The sequence below is a fragment of the Schistocerca cancellata genome, chromosome 7 (assembly GCF_023864275.1).
Source record: "Schistocerca cancellata isolate TAMUIC-IGC-003103 chromosome 7, iqSchCanc2.1, whole genome shotgun sequence".
In the NCBI taxonomy this organism is placed as follows: domain Eukaryota; kingdom Metazoa; phylum Arthropoda; class Insecta; order Orthoptera; family Acrididae; genus Schistocerca; species Schistocerca cancellata.
In genome coordinates, this window is record NC_064632.1 from 404833575 (window position 1) to 404858710 (window position 25136).

The following is a 25136-nucleotide window of genomic DNA, read 5'->3' on the forward strand; positions in this document are numbered from 1 at the left end:
CTGATATTCACGGGACACTCGTGAAATGGTCGTACGGGAAAATCCCTACTTCATCGCTACCTCGCAGATGCTGTGTCCCACCGCTTGTGCGCCGACTGTAACACCACGTTCAAACTTACTTAAATCTTGATAACCTGCCATTGTAGCAGCAGTAGCCAGACGCTTGTAAGGCGATGCCGAGCGCAGCGCCGTATTCTGCCTGTTTACATGACTCTGTATTTGAATACGCATGCCTGTATCAGTTTCTTTGGCGCTTCCATGTATAATACACTTGGGTAACGCCTTTACCAATCTTGGAAGCACTTCTGGAACTCACTCTTAGATATGGTGTTAAGCTCCTTCAGCGATACTATTTTAATCTCGTCAGTGGTGGCAGAGCGACGTCCTTTAATGGTTCTCTTCAGCCCCAGGAATAAAAAGTTGCAGGGGACCATGTCCGACCAGTACGGTGCTGAGGCGACGTAACTGTTTAGTTTCTTGTCAAAATCACGATCAAGCGTTGAGATTGTAAACGGGAGCATTATAGTAATGCAATTTCCACCACTGGTTTTGCCACAATTCTGGCCATTTTCATGGGATTACTTCAAGCAAACGGCGAATAACTTGCAGCTAGTATTTCTTATTGATTCTACGACTATAAGGCAGGAACTCGTGATGCACTATCCCGTTGTAATCGAAGAAAATGGTGAGAAAACCTTCATGTGTGATCGAACTTGTCGAATCTCTCTTGGTTTTGGCTCTTCAGGCAGTTTGCATTGGGACGGATGGGCCTTGGTTTAGACTTGCTAACCGTACACCCATGTCTCCTCATCTGTTATAACCTTCTTTAGAAGCCCTGGATCGCTGTCATCATTGAGCAACTCCGGAGCGATTTCCACGCGACGTCGTTTTTTTTAGTCCAAGTCTAATTATTTCGGAACAGACTTTGCTGCTACATATTTCATGCCAAAAGCACCTGGAAAAAATTGCTTGGCATGACCCAAAGGATACCTCGATATCATCAGCAACTTCTCTGACGGTGATACGGCGATTTTCGGAACCATTTTCGTTACTTCTCCCAGACTGTCAGTAATTGGTGTGCTATTCGTAAACTCTTATACATAGTAGATTCGCCAAAAGCCATAGTCAACATTTCGAATGCGGTGCTGTACTTCCTTCCACTTTCCAAGCAAAATGTAACATAACAAAAATCTCGTTTAAATAGTTAGAGGATAGCGTCGATATTTAATCTATAAATACCTCTCTTTCAACAAAACGAGAAATCTTATTCATTGGTTCCACCATCCAGCGCTAAACAAAACTTCGATGCGACGTTGCTAGGAACAGGTCGTAGCACTATCAAAGAAAAGCCAGCACACGTGTGCAGTTACAGGGCAGGGGAGTATTATATAAATCCTTCCTGATCGCACAGACCGGTTATCTCGCCTGATGTGCTTTCAATTCTCCCCCCCCCCCCCCCCCCCCTCCAAGAGTGAATCCATTGGGGACTCGACGACCTTGAACACTTGTAAGAGAAACTTTGAGTTGCTCTTTTATTAGATGTATTATTTCTAATTGTAGCTTGAATGTAATAAATGCTATAAAGCCTTAAAACGTTGATTCATTTTTAAACTCCCAGTATTCTTCGTTGCTTTTTCGGCCACAAATATTTTCTTTATTAGTTGCCTAATTACTACTATGCGCAAAAACTTAGAACTGTCGATGATATGTGTATCACTAACTCATCAGCATGCTGTAGTGAGTTTCAGTTCTTGTAATAGCAAACCTGCCGGAGCATTCAGCAGATACGTATACTTTGAAAATGCGACCACTTTTTTACGTGGTCGAAAGAAAGCATTAATCTATAATTCTAAACTCATTGTGTTTGGATGTAAACAGTTTTCTACGTTTTGGTTTCAAACTTGTCAGCATTCGTTACTGTCAAGCTGCTTGCAACGTTTTGGTTAATCTATTTTTAGTATACTTATTTGCGTAGTTTGTGCATGTGAAACGCCATTTTGCCGCTGCCTGATTTGAACAACGAACACGTTTTCAGTTTCCGCGCGAAGTTATGGCCCTTGTGTTTATGTGCGTGAGCAGAGCGGGGGACTACGCATCTCTCTGCCTTGAAGGGGGTGCGGGGCATACTATGGGAGAAATTCGGTCGAAAGAAAGGCCTCTCACACACTCAATATTATTGTTAATACGTCAATATATTGACTGTCTGAGGGTGAAAGTTGTTGTATTTTCAATACATGGGAAATATCAACGAACATCGATGCCGACCAAAATATTCTCATTATTAACCGTATGTATTGTGTGTGTGAGCGCGACTATTATTGGTTTGACAAGTCACCTTCCTGTTGTTCGCATCTTTCCAGTTTTTTATAGTACAGCCGATATATGCTAGTTTGCAGTGATGAAGACTTTTATACTTTTTCAAATGGACAAAGAAATTAATTTAGTGTCACGGAGACAACCCATGCGCATGCCTATGCCGCTCTTCAGAAGTATTTTTGGACAAGCATTTAAAAATGCTCCTTTGAAATTTAGTGTGTTATTATCAACAAAAACTCAAGTGGCCTTCCTGTGGCCGATAATGACAAAGTTACTTAAAATTGCTTGTCGGCTGGTCCTGCCTATCCCATTGTCTTTTTTCTATTCTCTCTACTGTTAATATAAGTAAATAATCTTGTCCGTTGTGGGCATGTTACATCATTGCAATTGTTAGAATTAAAGCTAATTTATATTGAATTAACAACAATCAGTTGCTTTTATAGTCAGTTTTCCGCGAAGACATTTCAAGATGCCTAGATCCCGTCTTCAGATATTTACATTTACCGACGTGTCGCCAACGTTATTTCTTTACTAACGGCGTTACAAAACTTTGCAACGGAAGTTTTATTTAAGGCAGCCTTTGTATAAGGTCGTAAGTAAGGAATCTCTGTTCACGACTCCTAAACATCTGAAGTTAGGATGAACGCAAAATGAATGTTTTCTGAAAAATTGAGGGGTAATTTATTCGCGTGGCGTGTCCGGAAAGGGCGCCACTCGTATCGGCGGGATACCCTACAAATGTTAACGTCACGAACGCTATAGTTTTGACTTCGTGATCTAGGAGCGCTGCTGTCGCGTCGCACGACGGGGCCGCCCTCGCGTGTGAGTAATGTGAATCAGGTCCGCGGGTCATCGCAGGTTGCCCACGCCTGCACTAGGTGCTTGGCGCACTCACCGGACCGGTCGTAGAGTGGTAAAAGGACTTGGGACTGCATGCAGCTGTGTTCGCTGGCAGAGTTCCAACGGTGTACGAGACTGGGTGCCGCCAGTGTGGTTCAGCTTCCCGCAGACCTCGCGTCACTGACCGCACAGCTTAAGCCATCTGTAATATAAGGCATGTTGTGAAAGCAAACCTTTCGAGGTTAGGCTTCCCGTGAATGAAAAATAAAAAACCGACACATAAAGGAGTTAATTTATCAATGTTAGAGTCGTCTTTGATCTCGGATCTTCGACGAGATCAGGGACAGTATTGGTGTGGACGATAATACACTCCTGGAAATGGAAAAAAGAACACATTGACACCGGTGTGTCAGACCCACCATACTTGCTCCGGACACTGCGAGAGGGCTGTACAAGCAATGATCACACGCACGGCACAGCGGACACACCAGGAACCGCGGTGTTGGCCGTCGAATGGCGCTAGCTGCGCAGCATTTGTGCACCGCCGCCGTCAGTGTCAGCCAGTTTGCCGTGGCATACGGAGCTCCATCGCAGTCTTTAACACTGGTAGCATGCCGCGACAGCGTGGACGTGAACCGTATGTGCAGTTGACGGACTTTGAGCGAGGGCGTATAGTGGGCATGCGGGAGGCCGGGTGGACGTACCGCCGAATTGCTCAACACGTGGGGCGTGAGGTCTCCACAGTACATCGATGTTGTCGCCAGTGGTCGGCGGAAGGTGCACGTGCCCGTCGACCTGGGACCGGACCGCAGCGACGCACGGATGCACGCCAAGACCGTAGGATCCTACGCAGTGCCGTAGGGGACCGCACCGCCACTTCCCAGCAAATTAGGGACACGGTTACTCCTGGGGTATCGGCGAGGACCATTCGCAACAGTCTCCATGAAGCTGGGCTACGGTCCCGCACACCGTTAGGCCGTCTTCCGCTCACGCCCCAACATCGTGCAGCCCGCCTCCAGTGGTGTCGCGACAGGCGTGGATGGAGGGACGAATGGAGACGTGTCGTCTTCAGCGATGAGAGCCGCTTCTGCCTTGGTGCCAATGATGGTCGTATGCGTATTTGGCGCCGTGCAGGTGAGCGCCACAATCAGGACTGCATACGACCGAGGCACACAGGGCCAACACCCGGCATCATGGTGTGGGGAGCGATCTCCTACACTGGCCGTACACCACTGGTGATCGTCGAGGGGACACTGAATAGTGCACGGTACATCCAAACCGTCATCGAACCCATCGTTCTACCATTCCTAGACCGGCAAGGGAACTTGCTGTTCCAACAGGACAATGCACGTCCGCATGTATCCCGTGCCACCCAACGTGCTCTAGAAGGTGTAAGTCAACTACCCTGGCCAGCAAGATATCCGGATCTGTCCCCCATTGAGCATGTTTGGGACTGGATGAAGCGTCGTCTCACTCGGTCTGCACGTCCAGCACGAACGCTGGTCCAACTGAGGCGCCAGGTGGAAATGGCGTGGCAAGCCGTTCCACAGGACTACGTCCAGCATCTCTACGATCGTCTCCATGGGAGAATAGCAGCCTGCATTGCTGCGAAAGGTGGATATACACTGTACTAGTGCCGACATTGTGCATGCTCTGTTGCCTGTGTCTATGTGCCTGTGGTTCTGTCAGTGTGATCATGTGATGCATCTGACCCCAGGAATGTGTCAATAAAGTTTCCCCTTCCTGGGACAATGAATTCACGGTGTTCTTATTTCAATTTCCAGGAGTGTATTACGGTGTTTTGACGTGAGGCACTAAAACTTTCTAGCTTAGAGAATCACCATGGACACACTGACACTTTAGTCGAGATGTAATGTAAATAACGAAGAATTCGCCTCAGTTCGTGTGTTTGTCAGCTGGCGTCGACACTGCGACTTGAGCTAAAAATACTGGGTGATTATAAGAAAAGTGTAGCTTCTCACAGAGGTCCAGTGTGGGCTGTAATTATCGCATGGCAACGAAACTTGGTAGATATGCTATGTTTTAGTGCAGAACAGATTTGCATGGGAAAAAATTAGTTCCAATTTTGGCCACTGGGTGCAAATCTGGCGCTGTACCGTAGCTCGTCAACGTCTCCGGTGCACATGTTAAACTAATTGTATAAGCTGCGGTTAATAATATAATCGCCCTCACTCGTTTGATCTTTCCTGTCCACGTCCAGTTTCTAATCCATTACATGTGGAAACATTTCTATACGTCTTTGTTGCATTCACAGCGCCAGGTTTGCGCGTGGTGGTCAAAATTGGAACTAATTGTTTTTCCAGCATAAATCCGTATCCGCATTTACACGTTAGAATATCTATAAAAGTACCGCCGCCATACGATAATTACAAATCGCACTTGACCACTGTGGGTAACTGCACTTTTAATTCCAACCACCCAGTATTCAATTCGCTTACAGCAGTGGCAGTGAGAGGGCTGACATTTGCCGCTAGGACTTCCACTATCCGTTTTGCGGTTGCGCACAGGCACTTCTCCGGTTCGGGTCTCTCTCAGCCCACTGATAAAAGGTAACTCAAGGCACAGCCATAATGAATGGAAACAAGAAATACCATGAAACTTCCTGGCAGATTAAAACTGTGTGCCGGACCGAGACTCGAACTCGGGACCTTTGCCTTTCGCGGACAAGTGCTCTACTGACTGAGCGACCCAAGCACGACTCATGCCCCCTCCTCGCAGCTTTACTTCTGCCAGTACCTCGTCTCCTACCTTCCAAACTTTACAGAAGCTCTCCTGCGAACCTTGCAGAACTAGCTCTCCTGAAAGAAAGGATATTGCGGAGACATGGCTTAGCCACAGCCTGGGGGATGTTTCCAGAATGAGATTTTCACTCTGCAGCGGAGTGTGCGCTGATAATGAAACTTCCTGGCAGATTAAAACTGCGAAAGGCAAAGGTCCCGAGTTTGAGTCTCGGTCCGGCACACAGTTTTAATCTGCCAGGAAGTTTCATATCAGCGCACACTCTGCTGCAGAGTGAAAATCTCTTCAAGAAATACCATGTTCACGCTTCTGATTAAAGGCTTAATGAATTTTAAACATAATCAAGAAATTTAACTACATATGGTTTGATTCTGAGGTTTTACACAGATACAGTGTCCCAGGATGAATGATGAATATGTTCAGGGATATGACGGGAGCGATCCTTCGAAGCAAAAAAGTCCATATAGTAAGCGTGGGACTCAAAGATGGAACACATTTTGAGCTGTGAATACTTCTTCGTTAGAAGAAAAGTTTCACAGTAGCTAAGATGAAAAATTGCTCATCGCTCTTAAGGTATACATTATCGAGTCCATTTTTACTAGACTCTGTTGATTCGAATTATCGTTTCTGTTGTATCCCAGAATAAACGATGTACGCTGTGTGTGTGTGTGTGTGTGTGTGTGTGTGTGTGTGTGTGTGTGTGTGTGTGTGTGTGTGTGTGTGCGTGCGCTAGATGGTGGTGGTGAAGTAAAGTTTCGTTCCCGTTCTTTTAAGAGGCTTTGTGTAAAAGTATTTAGAAACTAACAAAAATGCATATTTTTAGTAGTCTCTGCCCATGAGAAAGGGCCCCCTGCTTACCACTGTCTGGTGCGTTTTGATCTAGACATAGGTACTAGGTGGATAAAGGTTCTGCGGCTATTTTACGAACAATCATAACGAAAATGAGAAAAACTTAGACTAGAGAGACGGAAAAATCAAAGTGGGAACGTAGATTATTAAGTTCTCAAATTCCCAAGGCGAAAATCGTGGAAAGCAACAAACGTAGCGGTAACGGTACATCATACAGTATTAGCCTATAACCACTGAAGTCGGTATTTTAGGAATTGGGGGGGGGGGGGGAGGGAGAGAGAGAGAGAGAGAGAGAGAGAGAGATCGGCTGCATCAACCAACCTTGTCCCTAGGGGGTGAACGGCGAACATAAACAAGCATCAGATGCGTAATTCTGTACGTAGTTTCTGCTGGCAGACACGATCTTGCAACCGGAAGCTGTAGTCCGCAAAATTCCCAGTGTTTTTTTTCTCCTTAGTCAGGAGCTGCTGATGTCAAAGTTTTCGCACTCGCAAGTTATGCGATACTCGTAGCATATTACGCACGTCCACAATGTCTGCTGTAGTGCGCGTCACGATGTAAGGCGGCTCAGTTTTGAATCCTAACAGCTAATGAGATTTAGCATGCTTCCGGATGCTTCACCGTCTGACTGCTAGAAACGAATTCCACTAGTATACGATGTGGCCAGAGGCGATGCAATTTTACTCAGTTTTCTGCAGCAACATTTTGAAGGTTTGCCAACATGGAAGACATCTGTCTCCCCTCCCCTCCTGACACCCCGTGTGAGCAAACCACTTACCCTCCTCTCCAATCACCCTTAAGGCTCCCTCTCCTTACGCAGGGGCGCCTTGCCAATGTTCCACTGTAAACAGTCGATTGTGTTCATTCAGAAATCCTATCGTACCTGTAAGACATGGTCTCTAGGTGAATAATGCCATACGATTTTATTTCATTAGAAACGCCGCTTCTGTCACACTTCTCCTGAAAAATGGTTCAAGTGGCTCCGAGCACTATGGGACTTAACATCTGGGGTCTTTAGTCCCATAGAACTTAGAACTACTTAAACCTAACTAACCTAAGGACATTACACACAACCACGCCAGAGGCGGTTCGACTGCGACCGTAGTGGTTGCGCGGTTCCAGACAAGCACCTAGAACCGCTCGGCCTCATCGGCCGGCTGTACTGAAAACAAATGTCAAAAAACCACATTTCTTGTATGTAAATCTGACAGCACAACTTCTCGTAGGCCTAATTCACACAGAAATGGTTGGCGCAGACTGCTGGTGGCGGCGAGTCTGGGCCATAGCGCGGACGCGACGTGAAAAATTCACACTTAAGTGTGAGAGACGCGGGATGGTCGTGCTACGAATGGATCAGACTGTCGTCTTCATCAGACGAAGAAATTGATGAACTTTATCTTTCTTATCTCGTAAATGTTGAGCAGTTAAGATGATGGTGTGTGCGTCCGTTATGGTTGATAAAAAGGGGAGAAATAGGGCACATTCGACGTAATGAAAGAACTGAACATTTATCCCCGTTATAGACCACCATATTGTCATCTGTAGCTGACTAGCAACCACCAGCTGAGATAGCACAGACACATGAAAACTGAGCACATAACAGGTGTGACCAAACTCGAGCTGTGATTCGTTGTTGCTGTGGTAACAATCCAGTCAACAACTAGCTCTCCATAACTTTCCTTGTTCTAAACCAGGTATAATTCAGGCTGTAAATGTTCCGCCGGTGTTTTTCTTAAAGGATGTGCAGTTTTTCACTAGAATTGCTACGGAGTACATAATCGTAAGTTGCTTGTATGACTCTTTATCCGTCGTCTGTATCATTTTATAATTTTGACGTCTATTGCTGGATAGAGATTCCCCCTCCCTCTCTCCCAAATTTTACAGTCTTCACTGATAGGCATCAATATTTTCTGTTATCTACCCTCCTCCAGGAGGTCGTCGTCCGCAACTTTTCATCTCTCTCTCAATCTGGGGAAAAAACGTCCTTTACCTCCTCGTGTCTGGCTATATGTCCCGACCACTTCTATTTCACTTACATTAAGTAATAATTAATCCTTCCGTTCCAATCTGTCCTGTGGGCTATTGTTTGTTTTCTGTCCTTCGTTAAAACCCTCCAACTGTTTGTCTCCGTGATAAATCAAAACTGGTCATGATTGTAAATTTCCCGTTTCAGACAAATCGGAAGCTGTTTCGAATAATTAATTTGGATTTTTCGATTAACGTAACAGTCCACGGCATTTTTACTCTTCTGTCCCGTTTGCATTTTATCTACTCATTGGTCATGGCGGTTCAGTAACGTTAGCTTGTAAAGTAAATGATTGGTTGACTTTGGGTACAAGACTACTGGATGCTGCGAGAAGAGGAAAGTAATCACGTTAAACACTTCGGTCGAACACAATACAAGAAATGCATTCGTATTTGCGAATGTGGAATAACCATCAGCTGTTTAATCAAATGACAATGAAGATTTGTGCTGGACCGGGAATCAAAAAACCTGGATTTCCCGCATATCGCGAGCGGTCGCCTTACCGTTGGGCCATCCGGGCACAACTTACCGCCAGACCCAAACTTCCCTATGTCTTCAACCATGTGTCTACAACTTGTACGCGTACATCAATTACGTATATTCCCACACACGGGAGACATTTTACATGAGTCACCCGCTCGGTTTCGGCGGATAAATAAGATATTGCATGACACTGGCACTGTAATATCGTATAGTATCTGTCCAACATGGTTGCCGATATCTTTAGCACCCACGATACGAAAATATTTCGTCCATTCAGTGAAGTGAGGCTCATCCCTTCTTCCCTCGTGTGCCAAGATTAAACTTCATAATTCTTTGTTGTTCTCGTGGATATGGATTTTAGTTAATTATTCTCTAAACTCTCATAAATAGGAATTGGCTTAGCAGTTAAGAGAAATTGCCTGTACTTAATTCCAAAGCAATTACCGGACGACAGGCAGGCTTATTCTCTCTAACATGGACTGCCTCTCTATTTGCTTCCTACCGTGCAAACCGACTCAAAGGAAGGCCTCGGCGCTTGTTCGTGACGTCACGTCAGATAGGCACGGCGAACGCCAGGTCTGTTGCAAGCAGAAACGCCTAGGCGTGCTTATCACTATAAATCTCTTATTTTTGGACAAAATGTTTGGTATTGTTTTGGATTCTGCAGTTTTATTTAGATGAAAGATTTTCTTACTGTCGTAAAGCTACAAATGAAGATCATAGTTCTGTATATAACTGAATCCTGTCGAAACAAACGTAGATCAATATGAGAAGATGCTTTGCCCCATTGCAAGCTTCGGAAATTTTACATTCAAGTAACTATATTTAATTGATCCATTTTGTTATCGGAACTTAACCCAACCCCCTTACAATGAACTCTGTTCTTTTATTTATTTATTTATTTATTTATTTTCGTTTGACATCGTTACTGGAAATGTGAACTAATTTGCATGTGAAATGTCCAACTGTTACCAGTCATTAGATTACAGTCGTTTTCAACGAAAGAAATTCTAAACAGGAAACAAAATAGCTTCATACATCGAAAATACTGCTGAGCTTAAACTTTTTTAAACATGCACATTAGAAAAGATAAATATTCCCCTCTTGCAACTGAAAGGAGAAACTTTATAAGAGAAAAAAAATCATTTGATAAAACAAGTATCTCCCTTTTGCCTCTTCTTCTGTCCCCCCACCCCTTCCCCCAACGTGTACAATCGCAAGATATTTCATTAACATTCAGTGCTCCTCACCCCATAGTCAACCAAGATACCTAAAGAAGAGCACCAATATGTTCAGTTTCTTGTAAAAGCAACCCAGTACAAACGTAACTTCCTCAGATTTACAAATAAGGTAAGAAGCACGAATTCTGTTGCTGCTGGACCATGAAGTTTTTTTTATGTCAATCCTTAAAACAGGTGGAAATTTAAGTACAGGAGTACACCATCTGTTAAGAAGTGTAATGAATTGCACATTTAATTGATTGCAGAAATCTCTCAGAACAATGCGTGTTGGTAAACGCCAATAGTTTCACATTTTCCTATGTCAGGGAGGGAGATACCACCATTATGAGTATGACTGCAACAAACCTGGCGTTCGCCGTGCCTAGCTGATGTGACGTCACGAACAAGCGCCGAGGCCTTCCTTTGAGTCGGTGTTGGCAATGGCTGTGGCATCTGTCTAAAAGGCATCACATGATCGCGGAATCATTTGACTACAGATGGCTGCCATTGAGGCTAGTTCCACATATCCGTCTTCTCAAGTCAAACAGGCCATTTTACGAGGACGGTGTGCGCTGTTGACAAGAGCAATAGAGAAGGCACACCCGTGTATATGTAGAAATATAACAAAGTAACTACACGTAGACGCATCTACGAACCCAACTCCTGAGAGCTTACAGAATTAATGACGTAAAATTTTTGTAATATTTATCCATCATTAAAGTTCTTTTTATTCAGTTCCTGACGTGTAAAGTATAAAAATACCGAGGTTCTGTCTTTCCAGTAATTTGTTTTATGAAAGGCAATAAAACAAAACTACCTACTAAAGGCAGCGCACAAAATAAGCGAAGCGTTTTGCGTAACGGGGAATTTACAAGCCGAATTAAATTCATAAACTCGCAAAATAGACACCGGAGGATGGAGGAGGAATTTGATCCTACTGTATTACGAAACAGTGGAGCAGGTGCGACCGAGAGTACATAGATGAAAGCTTCACGGGTGAGTCAACGACATATTAACAATGGGGAAACGGAATGGACTCGGCGCGGTCACGTGACAGGACACATGCCCTCTAACACGCACGCGACGTCTTATCGGGAAGATTAACTACGCTGGCTAATGCGTTGGCTTGTGTCGTCGTAGCAACACATTTGTGTTCGCAACGCGAATACGATTAAGAGTGAAATGGTTCCTGTTACCGTCTATCGGGCGCCAACGACGGACAGAAAGTGATCCGGACTCGAGTAAAATCATGGCATAATAGTTAAGAGACAGGTTCAGAAAAAGATAAATTTAAATAACAAAGAAATTAAAAGCGGTAACAAGTGGCCCGGTTTTTGTCCTTAACGCCTATGTTAATATTCACAAACGATATTGGAATATCGATCTTAAAGTTCGCAACATCGATATTGTATGGTTATCGATTATCGACTATCACAATTACACATACAATTAAACCATCCCAACTTGGTTCGGGGACTAACTTTCAATTAATTCTGCCCTTACGCCTGTCATTGTCGACTCTCCTCACAATATCTTGCGAATCAATTATGCATCTTATTAAATCAAACAGCGTCTCATTGGGCTTCACAAGGTTGAGTGGATTGTCACCACCATCAGTCACTAAAGACTCTTTAAAAACAACACTGCGGCGACAGTCTAATAAAAAAAGAAATACAAAACCATATCGCATAAATCAGTTATTTACGCTGTCCATAGGAGGCTTAAAAAAAAATTTAACACGTCCGCAGTGTGCCACTTTGGTGTGTTTGCGAAATTTGTCTCGGGGAATATTCTCATAAACAATCGAGGCCAGAACTCGGCGAAGGATATGCAGTTGCAAGATGAAAATTTTGCCCGTAAACACTGTTAAAATAACTACGAAAATGCAGCCGCGTCACGTCAACAACCGCCGATACCGCCCTGAAAATGACGATGTTCGTTCGCCTGTAGAAATATCGGCGGTTGTCGAGAACTTTAGCAGACTGCATCACGTTAAGTTTGAACTTTCAGAACGACGGGAGAAGTTAATTCACATCCGTTAATACTTGTATCTCGTGGATCCACTCATTTATAAGTCTTAACGGTCATAGCTGTTAAAGATTTATTCACTGCTACTCCGAAACAGTTTTGATGTGTTGTAGAGACGACCAGTATGTGGCCCGGAAGAGTTATTGATTTGTTTTTTGAAGTCCAGACGTTTTATGTCGGGAGCAGTAAGGTTCAAGTTTTATTCAGCCGTCTTTTCTTAACTGATGAATTAAAGAAACTGGTTCCTAAAACTTCAACCAATTCTTGATAAATTTACTTTAGTGATCAATCGAAAACGCACAGTATTGCAGTTCATCCATTGAACGAAATAAAAACACAAACGATACCATTCCGCTGATATTGATATCTATGTTAATGCGTAACGTACCAATATTACAAAAAAATTGTTAATATCAACTCAAAATGTGGCAGTTACAAGTTGCCCTCGTAAAAGCGCAAATTTCTTCTGGATTTTGTTGTGAGCATTTCTATCTTGCAAATACTGCAGATAACACACATTGTTCTCCTGGGAACTTGCATCGTTGTTGCAACTTGTGGGACAAGAGCATTGACCGCCATTTGTAATCGTCAGTAAAACGAGTTTTCGGCAGCAGTGTTGCGTGCTATTGATCCGTGTATTGTAAGGCATTGTACGGCGGGTTTCTCGTGCGCACGCGCTTCCCAACTGTCACAAGGGGCGGCCATGACACGCTTTTCCCATAAGTGCGTCGAAATGCTCTGTTCCATTACGAAGAAAATGACTGAAGGCGGATCGGGAAATTATGACAACAGTAAAATTGGAATTCTATAAAAATAAGTCACTTGTTTCTCAATATCTTTTGTCGTTTTCATTTTTTTTTTTCATTCAATTTGTACATAGCTTGTGGTTCGTGATTGTAGGGCGAAGTTAATGACTAGGAAGATTGTGGGATAATTGCTGTTGGATTAGAAAGTGATGGTTATCGACAGATACGAAACTTTTAATAGCGTTATTTTCGGTTAATCTGTGTTAAGTGTTTCCAAAATATTTAAAGATAGACTGTGAAGTAAACATTGTTACAGTTGTCTTTAAGGAGGCTCGTAGTAACTGTGGGGACACAAGCAACATCTGCGGGGATATTGGAATCATTGTCGAGATTAGACGACAGTAAACTGTGAATAACATTTGGTACTATTTATGGGGAGCCCGAAGTTTTTAACTGCGTACCAGTAATTCACGTTAACAATCGGGAGGGATATCAGAAATTAAGAAGGCCTACACATGGAGGGAAAAAGCAGAGGTATGTGATAATGTGCCATTGAAGTGACCACCGATAACTGTTCTGTATGAACTGGTAGCAATTTTATGTTGCTTTTAACATGTATATTCCTTTCATGCCAAAAATGAAGTTTGTATAGGCTGCATTCACACCTTCCTTTCAGTTTGCTTCTACGGGCACATTTTTGTCATTGCAGAGTTTGTGCTTGGTGAGGGTGAAGACACGATGGTTGAGAATGGAGGGCATCTTACCCAAGTTGTGGACGGACTTACCTTCCAAGATGACAAACACAGCCAGCGCACCCTCCAGGCTTTGCACATGATGCGAAAGAATCGACACTTCTGTGATGTTGTCCTGCATGTAAGTATGATGTCGTGATAGGATTGCATAGATCATCTTTTTCTTTTGTTGGATTAACCACAAACTGTGTAGATCTCACAGATTTACATTGTAACATGAACATGTTGCAGGGAATGTAATGTAATTTGTAAAGGCTTATTCATAAATAGCAATGGCTATAGAAAATTAGTTCTTAAACAGTGACTGTTTAATGTACATAATGAAATTAGTTCTCAGTATAAGATTTATGACTGAAACAAAATTTTTGCTTGAAATTGAACTTGGACTTCTCTGACTTCAGTTTTTCAGTACCAAACTTTTTCTTCCATGAGGTAGTGATGCAGTACAAGTGGCACAAAATTGTAGGAATGTGTATAATTGTTTGTTTCTACATCACTTGTATTGTGTATTGTAATTTGTTTGCTTCTTATACAATGTACACAGCAACCCCCCCCCCCCCCACCCACACACACACACACCATAAGATTCATTTCTATTCCCAGGAACTGTGGTTAATAGAAAACTTTAAATCTGTCAGATGCAGAAGGCTATTTACATTTTTAATTTTTTTCAGATGTGTGTTGAACAGCCCCTTCGTAGCTGGGTTATTATGCTTCTAACATACCCTCTCCCATCAGAGATACCAACCACTTCCTTTACCGACACTGTGCTGTCCCCACCCCTTCAGATCTTGGCACCCTGCTTGTCACTGTTGATACCACCTCCCTATACACAAACATCCCTCAAATGCCCTCGGCCTTGCTACTGTTCAACACTACCTCTCCCAATGTCTTTCAGACTCCAAACCCATTACTCCATTCCTTATAAACCTTACCATCTAAAAAACACTACATTTTTAAGGGAAAGTATGTAAACAAATCTGCTGCACAGCCATGGGGTACTTTCGTGTTCCACTCTTGTGCCAACCTCTTTGTGGTTCATCTAGAGGAAATCTTCCTAGCCTCCCTAAAACCCAAATCTGATGTCTCATTTGGGATCATTAATGACATTGTCAGGATGTGGACTCGGAGCAGAGTCACCCTGTCCTCATTCCTCCACACCTATCAACCTCATCTGCTCCTGCTGAGTCCAGTGTGCAATGTTCCTGGACATTGACCTCAACCTCTGTTGGCTCCATCCACATCTCTGACAATATTAAACCCACTACCTACAAACAGTACCTGCATTGAGATAGCAGTCATCCCTTCCACACACAAAAAAACTGTTCACATACAGTTTTCACCACCTGGAGACAGTGAAGACCTCCCTTGCCCAATATACTGAAGGTGTTAGGAGGGCCTTCACAGAGAAGCACTGTACTCCTACTCCTACCTAGTTCGCAAACTTTCCTGTGCCATATTGTCAAACACCCCTGATCATTCAACCACCTCAAAGAATCAGCTACAAAGGAGTGCCCCCACCCCACCCTGTCACCCTATATGGCTGGACTGGAATAACTGAACCATACCCTTTGCTAGGGCATTGGTTATGTATTATGATGCCCAGAAACGAGGGACATGCTACTAAGATCCTTCACTGTGCTCTTAAAGTGGTCTTCTGTTGGCCACCCAACCTACATGTCATCTTGGCTCATCCTTACGCCAAACTCACTCCTGATCTCTTGCCACAGAGATCATATGCCTGTAGACGACCCAGGTGCGAGATCTTTCCTGTCCACACACTTCTTACCCCAGTCCTGTTACAAGCTAATCCTGCCCTGTCAAAGACAGGCCCACTTTCAAAAGCAGCCATGCCATAGACAAATATATGCCACAACCACAGCACAGGTTTTTATGTCAGTATATTAATCAATCAGCCGTCCACCAAAATCAGTGATCACCACCAAACTAGCCAAGAACAAAGTTGACCTCCCAGTGCCTCAACACACAGCTGAGGACAGTAGCTGATACACAACTCGGATCCTTCACTCCACCACCAGCTTTTCTGAACGATGCGGACGAGAGTTATCCTTACAACACATCCTTGGGTACCATAACCGTCATGGCCTCAATCTCTGCTAACTCTCCGTCCCCACACCCTCCATCCAACAGTTCTCCTGTCACACCATTCCAATCCGCATCACCTTTCGAGCTGCGCACCACTTGCTCCGGCATGTGTGTGTGTCACATGTCTACCCCGTGAAACTGCCACTCACTCCTCCCGCATTCTTGGGCAGCAGACCTGCTGCCTCCCTCAGAGCTGCTAGTTACCCGTTCCCAATTCATCTTCCTCTCCTCCCTCCATCCACCCCACCCCACTCTACAGAACCTCCAGCTGGCCGAAGTGGCCGTGCAGTTCTAGGTGCTGCAGTCTGGAACCGCAAGACCGCTACGGTCGCAGGTTCGAGTCTTGCCTCGGGCATGGATGTGTGTGATGTCCTTAGGTTAGTTAGGTTTAAGTAGTTCTAAGTTCTAGGGGACTAATGACCTCAGAAGTTGAGTCCCATAGTGCTCAGAGCCATTTGAACCATTTTGAACAGAACCTCCACCCTGGCTTATTCCTAAATTAGAAACATAGTTGTACTAAGTGATAAGAGGGCACACAACAATATTTATTGATAAGGATATTAAAGAAAGAGAACTGGGAATATCACCACAGAAAACTGAAACATGACCAGAAATTGCATTCACTGATTTCACTGCCACACATACACTGCACGCCACAGATTCCGTGTCCCAGGGGTGCTCCATCTTGTTGCAAAAGTATCCATGGTTGATACTCTTCTAACTGTGGGGCAATGAACTGTTGCAAAACGTCTAAGTAAATGTTAGCGGTAATGGACTTTTCCGGGAAGAAAAACTGTCCGAAAACCTTGTTATGCATGAGGCCGCACCAAATATTCACTTTTTTGTTGTCTCGCTGTAACTGTACAGTAGCATGCGGAGACTCTGAACCCCATACACGGACATTATGCCTTTTTACCATTCCACTGACATGAAAGGTGGATTCATCAGTAAAGCATATGTGATTTAAGTAATCATTAACTCCATCAATCCTGTTGAGAATCCCAGTTGCAGATTCAGTATGTGTCAGCAAATTGTTAGGTTGCAAGGCCTGCACAATTTGCAGTTCGTAAGCATGCAACCTAAGCCTTTCATAAAGAATCTTCAACACACTTGCATGCAGTATTTGGAGTTCATGTAATGCTTGACGAGTCGATTTAGACGGACTTTGTTGAAATGATTGCCAAACACAATCAACAGTTGCATCTCTCACATGAGGCCTGCCACTTCGAGGACGATCTTCAACACTGCCTGTTTCGTTAAACTTTGCATACCATCGCTTTATTGATCTAATGTCTGGAGGGCTGCATCCATAAGAAGCTTGAAATATGCGCTGAACACTGATGGGCAATTTCATTTCGTGAAAGCAAAGCACACATTGCGCTTTCTCCTGCTTTGATGCTATTTCACCAGCAGCCAATGTGATCTAAGAGACTGTGTCAGTGTCGTGGAGCACTAGTGCCATCTATTGATCACAACTACTAGGTACACTAAACTATGTAATGTCATAAAATGTAACTTATTATGTCAAATGGTTACTCTGTTATAAATTTTTATAATCAGGGTAAGACTTTGTGCTCGCCCTGTATATTCTGCAGTGGCCGCCACTCTGAAGATTCCCATAGAGAAATGGGCACAGTGCATGGGATGCTATCCATGATCTCAAAAAAATCTTTTGTATACCCTGACTGTACTTATTTTGCATAGTAAATTAATGCAGAAAATGTTGGAAATGTGGTAGGAAAGAGAATATTATTATTTTAGAGTTCACCTGTTCTATAGTGGTTGATATGAAGTGTTTTTTTCTGACTGTCTCATATTTGGACATCATTTCTATTTTGATTAATATTAACTCGTTTGTGAGTTTTCAATTTTAGATGCATTAAGTGAAACATGAATTTAATAAATAAAATACAAGGATCGCTTAATTTCGAATTAACAAACATAAAGTTGTGTGAAATGTTGTAATATAAAGTTGATTAATGAGACAACAAAATTTCACATCAGGGATTGATGCTAGTATTAGGTCCACACACCATTAGCATCAATTATCTGCCACATCCAACAAGGCCTGGAGGTGGCAGTCAGCTTCTAGAAGTATGTCACATTGTCCGCGAGACTCTCCCATGTATCTGGTGCTATGTCCCACAGTTGGTTGGGTGTGCACAAGATCAGTGTCGGCGATTGTAAGTGCATATGATGCTTCAGTTTGGTCCATAATTTTCTATGGGATTGAAGTATGGCACTTGATCTGGTTGATGTCAGCCCTTTGTGGAAACCATTGCTGAACGATTTGACTCATGTGAGCTGGTGAGAGTGATCCTGCTGAATCTGGATCACTCCACTGACATCTCATATCTTTACACTCGACATCATAAGAAGTTTCATCATGACTACATACTAATCCATGTCAGGATTATCATTAATTTGATGATATGTCCCTGCCCTATCTGATGACATCCACTCCTAGCATGAGTCTGTGATGGGGCCAACATGCAATGTGGTTTGGCACATCCTCCACATGGCCTGGAGAAAATCACCGGACTCTCATATTGACTCATCTGAAGAGCTGTGGTGCCAGTTATAGGCTACATTAACTTCACCAAAGTCAAGAATGTAAAGTTTCATTCCATACAGGTGTCTACTAAAGTGGTGTTTTGCTGAGGCATCAACATCTTTCCTAAGCCCGACCCTCAAAGCTGGCCAATTACCCCTGACCTGTGACAACACTTTATCCAGTTCGAGCCACGGCGAGGTTGAACACCGCACCTGGCTACGCACTGAAACCATCATACTGGGAGAGTACCAGGGCGCAGTCTGTTGTGGCCTGCGTGCCATGATTTCATGAGTCACACTGGGGTGGTTCCTTTGAAAGGGCATGGCTGATTTTCTTCCCCATCCTTCCCTCAACCGAAGGGTCCGATTACCTCGCTGTTTGGTCCCATTCCCTCTACCTACCTACCTACCTACCTATCTACCTACCTGCATATGCTGAGAGATGCTTGCAGTAAATGTCTTTCCTACTTCATGTAAGCAGAGTGTTATGTTCAGTGTACCTCAGCTGTATTCGTTTTACGCTTGCAACATGTGAACAAACAGTACAATGTAACTATACAGATATGCTCTATTTATTTATTCAAGACAAAAGCATTTCAAACAGATAAAAATAGGTGTTACGAAGAATTTGTGTATGATATAATGTTGTTGTTGCTGTTGTTGGTGTGGTCTTCAGTCCAGACAGGTTTGATTCAGCTCTTCATACTACTATATCCTGTGCAAGCCTCTTCATCTCGGAGTAACTACTGCAACCTACATAGCTCTGAATTTGCTTACTGTGTTCATCTCTTGGTCTCCTCTAAGACTTTTACCCCCCCCCCCCCCCCCCCCATGCTTCTCTCCACTACATTGGTGATCCCTTCTTATGGGCAGGTTGTACCATAAACTTTTTTTCTGCCCAGTTCTATTCAGTACAGCCTCAGTAGTTATGTGATCCACCCATCTAATTTTCAGCATTCTTCTGTAGCACCACATTTCAAAAACTTGTATACTCTTCGTGTCTAAAACTGTTTATCGTCAGTGTCTCACCTCATACATGGCTACACTCCATACAAATACTATCAGAAAGGACTTGATGATAACAAATTTCTCTTCTTTAGAAATGCTTTTCTTGCCATTGCCAGTCTACATTTTATATCCTCCCCATTTCAACCATCATTAGTTATTTTGCTTCCCAATAGCATAACTCATATACTATTTAAAGTGTCTCATTTCCTAATGTAATTCCCTCGCCATCACCTGACTTAATTCAACTACATTCCATTATTCATGTTTTGCTTTTGATGATGATCATTTTATATCCTCCTCTCAAGGTACCATCCATTCCACTCAATTGCTCTTCAAAATCCTTTGCTGCTTCTGACGGAATTACAGTGTCATCGGCAAACCTCAGAGTTTTTATTTTTTCTCCCATGACTTTAATTCCTAGGATTCGTGTCAGTATTTTGTGTCCCTCCAGAGGCCTTCCGCCGCCGCTTTTATTCCATCCTGGCCACGTATCAGGGCTCTGGAATTGTTTACACCGACGGTTCGATGGTTGCTGGTCGTGTCGGGTATGCGCTAACTCTAGGGGACCATTCCGAACAACGGTCCTTGGCGGCTGGCTGCAGCGTTTACACTGCTGAGCTAGTCGCCATCTTTCGTGCCCTAGAGTATATCCGCTCCTGCTCAGGTGAGTCCTTCGTTATCTGTAGCGATTCCCTGAGCGGTTTACGAGCTCTCGACCAGTGTTTTCCTCGTTCTCGTCTGGTGATGGCTATCCATGAGTCCCTGCATACTCTTGCGCGTTGCGGCCGCTCTGTGGTCTTTGTGTGGACCCCCGGTCATGTCGGTATCCCGGGCAATGAACATGTTGACCGCCTGGCGAAAGAGGCCACAAGTAAACAGTCTCTGGACGTTGGCCTCCCAGAGAATGATTTGCGGGCAGTCCTCCGCCGAAAAGTTTTTGCGCTTTGGGACGCTGAATGGCGCAATCGGATCATGCCCAATAAACTCCGTGCCATCAAGGAGACGACGACTGTGTGGCGGTCATCCCTGCGAGCCAACCGCAGGGACTCTGTCGTCCTTTGTCGGCTCCGCATTGGCCACTCCCACCTGACACACAGTTATTTACTGCGCCGGGAGGACCCTCCTGTATGTCGCTGCGGGGCGGCTTTGACAATGGCCCACATTTTGTTGGCCTGCCCCCTTTTAGCTGTGGTCAGGCAGACATTTGCGCTGCCTGATACGCTCCCTGCCCTCTTATGTGATGACCCTGGTATGGCTGACTTAGTTTTCCGTTTTATTCGGGCAGGGGTTTTTTATTATTTACTCTGAGTGTTTGTTCTGTTCTTTTGTGTTGATTCTGGCCATTGGCCTACGATTTTACGCTGAGTTTTTAATGTGTTCTCGGTGGTTGGCTTTTCCTTTTTATCTCTATGGTCGGCCAACCACTGTCACACTCTGTGTGATTTTAATTTGTTTCGTCTGATCTCTGTAGGAGTATTTCTTGTCCTGTGTCGTCTGACGTCTTTCCTGTTGTTCGTTTTTTTTTTTATTCTCTTTGGGTGGTTTTACTTTTTTTGGAAAAAGGGACCGATGACCGTCGCAGTCTGGTCCCTTTAATCCCCCCCAAACCAACCAACCATAGTATTTTGTGGCTGTGACTTACTAAACTCACAGTTCGGAAATTTTCACACCTGTCAGCACCTGCGTTCTTTGGAATTCGGATTATTATACCCTTCTTGAAGGCTGAGGGTATTCTACCTGTCTCGTACATCTTGCTCACCAGACGGAAGAGTTTTGTCTGGCTGGCTCTCCAAAGCTATCTGTAGCTCTAATGGAATGTTGTCTACTCCCGGGGCCTTGTTCCGACTTAAGTCTTTCAGTGCTTCATCACATTCTTCACACAGTATCATATCTCCCTTCTTATTTTCCTATACATCCTCCAATTCCATAACATTTCCCTCAAGTACATCTCCCTTGTACAGACCCTCTATATACTCCTTCCACCTTTCTGCTTCTCCAAATTCATATTCTTGAGGCAAATAAACCTTGTTGCACAAAGTGCCTAGCATCCAGCACGCACATTGGTCTATTGATTATTCATATGATTTTGAAACGCATCCCTGTTGGTTTTTGAACACATTCTAAACTTATTTCTGAATGAATCATTAGTTGATTTTTGAATGCATGCATAGTGTACATGATGTCTCTGTCAGGGGAATCCCCGTCGCATCTAGAAATAAACTTCCCTGTGAAAAAAAAGCGGTTGGGGCTATACAAGCTGGGTGGAGTAAAGCCCAACGGGTGAATGCCAATTGCTGTCTGATTATGTGGTTGATTCAGGTTGATTCAGTTTGCGAATGATCAGCATTGTTATAATTACTAGCGAAATCCATAGATTCAGACTACCAGAGTGGAAACAAATGACTAACAGGAAGAAAGGGTAAGAAAGATTAGAATTATCTTCTCGGTGTATCCAAGAAAATTTTGTCAGAAAATGTTTGGCCAGTTCGCTACACTAGTAAGGGTCAGTTGTACAGTTCCCGGCTTGCAGCCGCTTATGTTCTATTCTGGAAGTAGCGCGGAAAATGCTTTGTACAAACATGCAGCAGCGCCTAACCGGAGAATAATCGCAACATAACTTAACCGGTGATTGTATTAGGGTTACTGAAGTTAACCGGGGAATGAGGGTTGAGGTTTGACAGTGGCAGGATCAGTTACAGAGTTAGTGATGACAGGATTGTTAGAATGAGGAAGGAGAAGAAATGGGGAAAGCGCACAAATTAGGGAAGAGTATGAAGATTCCAAATTTTTAACAAAATTTCATACTACTACTTTCTGACCTCTTGCTTAAGAAACTGAAGCTTATGAGTGAAATCTGAAACTATTTCCTAACATAAAGCTTTTTGCTTATAGTAGGCTTAATAGGCATTCATTATTGGTACTTTGTGAATTATATTCTGTTGGGTTATACAAATGACGATTTGTGCCAAAACAGTCTCGTTTATTTGGTGTGTGTTCAAATTGCTGCAATAATAGGAAGCCCTTTTTTCTTTTATGTAGCAGACAGAGGCAAAATAGACTTAATCAGATCGAGAAACCACACCAATATTGGATACTATTTGTACTTGTATTAAGAGCTTTTTCAGTATTAGATGACGACAATTCGATTTTCCATGTTGCAAAACGTTTGACGACCTTTGATTTGATATACAGGGTTATTACAAATGATTGAAGCGATTTCACAGCTCTACAATAACTTTATTATTTGAGATATTTTCACAATGCTTTGCACACACATACAAAAACTCAGTTTTTTTAGGCATTCACAAATGTTCGATACGTACCCCTTTAGTGATTCGGCAGACATCAAGCCGATAATCAAGTTCCTCCCACACTCGGCGCAGCATGTCCCCATCAATGCACGAATGCGTGAGGATTCTCTACCGCCCAGATTCTCACATTGTGTCTGTTCACTTCACCATTAAGAAAGAATGTTGCTTCATCACTGAAAACAAGTTTCGCACTGAACGCATCCTCTTCCATGAGCTGTTGCAACCGCGCCGAAAATTCAAAGCGTTTGACTTTGTCATAGAGTGTCAGGGCTTGTAGCAATTGTAAACGGTAAGGCTTTTGCTTTAGCCTTTTCCGTAAGATTTTCCAAACCGTCGGCTGTGGTATGTTTAGCTCCCTGCTTGCTTTATTCGTCGACTTCTGCGGGCTACGCGTGAAACTTGCCCGCACGCGTTAAACCGTTTCTTCGCTCACTGTAGGCCGACCCGTCGATTTCCCCTTACAGAGGCATCCAGAAGCTTTAAACTGCGCATACCATCGCCGAATGGAGTTAGCAGTTGGTGGATCTTTGTTGAACTTCGTCCTGAAGTGTCGTTGCACTGTTATGACTGACTGATGTGAGTGCATTTCAAGCACGACATACGCTTTCTCAGCTCCTGTCGCCATTTTGTCTCACTGCGCTCTCGAACGCTCTGGCGGCAGAAACGTGAAGTGCGGCTTCAGCCGAACAAAACTTTATGAGTTTTTCTACGTATCTGTAGTGTGTCGTGACCATATGTCAATGAATGGAACTACAGTGAATTTATGAAATCGCTTCACTCATTTGTAATAGCCCTGTACTTTAGCAAGATTAGAGAGAGAAAAATGCTAGGAGCTAAGGACTGAATAAATGTGTGCGGTTTTGCTTGTTTCTTGTCTATGCTGGTTTTATGTAACCTCTATTTCATTTTATGTCCCACAAAACAGTACATTATTGGCTAACAGGCAGTAGAGAGTGCAAATTTTGTGAAGATTGCTTGTTCTTCTGATTACAAATAATCCTATCCAGTATTAATTGCGAGGTTTCTTAATAATAATAATAATAATAATAATAATAATAATAATAATAATAATAATAATAATAATAATAATAATAATAATAATAATAATTCATGGTTACTACAGATATTGGAAATATACAAAGTAGATCCTAAATTGATACAGTTTCTAAACATAGTAATGAAAAACTGGAAAACCACACTTAATATCCAAACAAATTCAGATAACATCACAATACAGATTAAGCGTGGAATATACCAAGGAGACTCATTAAGTCCTTTCTGGTTCTGTCTTGCTCTGAACCCACTATCCAACATGCTAAATAATACAAATTATGGATACAATATTACTGGAACATAACCACACAAAATCACACATTTGCTATACATGGATGATCTAAAATTACTGGCAGCAACCAGTCAACAACTCAACCAATTACTAAAGATAACAGAAGTATTCAGCAATGATACAAATATGGCTTTTGGAACAGACAAATGTAAGAAAAATAGCATAGTCAAGGGAAAACACACGAAACAAGAAGATTACATATTGAGTAACCACAGTGACTCCATAGAAGCGATGGAAAAAACAGATGCCTATAAATATCTAGGATACAGACAAAAAATAGGAATAGATAATACAATTATTAAAGAAGAACTAAAAGAAAAATATAGACAAAGACTAACAAAAATACTGAAAACAGAATTGACAGCAAGAAACAAGACAAAAGCTATAAATACTTATGCTATACCAATATTGACCTACTCATTTGGAGTAGTGAAATGGAGTAACACAGACCTAGAAGCACTCAATACACTTACACATTCACAATGCCACAAATATAGAATACATCACATACATTCAGCAACAGAAAGATTCACATTAAGCAGAAAGGAAGGAGGAAGGGGATTCATAGACATAAAAAACCTAAATTATGGACAGGTAGACAATTTAAGAAAATTCTTTCTAGAACGAGCAGAAACTAGCAAAATACACAAAGCAATCATTCATATAAATACATCGGCTACACCACTGCAGTTTCATAACCACTTCTACAACCCTTTAGATCACATAACATCAACAGATACAAAGAAAGTAAATTGGAAAAAGAAAACACTACATGGCAAGCACCCATATCATC

At 43.0% G+C, this 25136-nt stretch overlaps 1 protein-coding gene across 3 annotated transcripts in view; it reads left to right on the top strand.

The window, feature by feature from the left end:
* Nucleotides 1-25136, top strand: part of LOC126092952 (influenza virus NS1A-binding protein homolog) — a 101687-nt gene that overhangs the window by 42815 nt on the left and 33736 nt on the right. For 2 of the 3 annotated variants that reach the window (XM_049908684.1, XM_049908687.1), the window contains exon 2: nucleotides 13978-14141. In XM_049908684.1, the coding sequence (XP_049764641.1) occupies nucleotides 13978-14141 (164 nt within the window). Of the gene's footprint in view, nucleotides 1-13308; nucleotides 13803-13977; nucleotides 14142-25136 lie in introns of those variants that run through there. The other variant, XM_049908685.1, reaches the window with a different exon arrangement.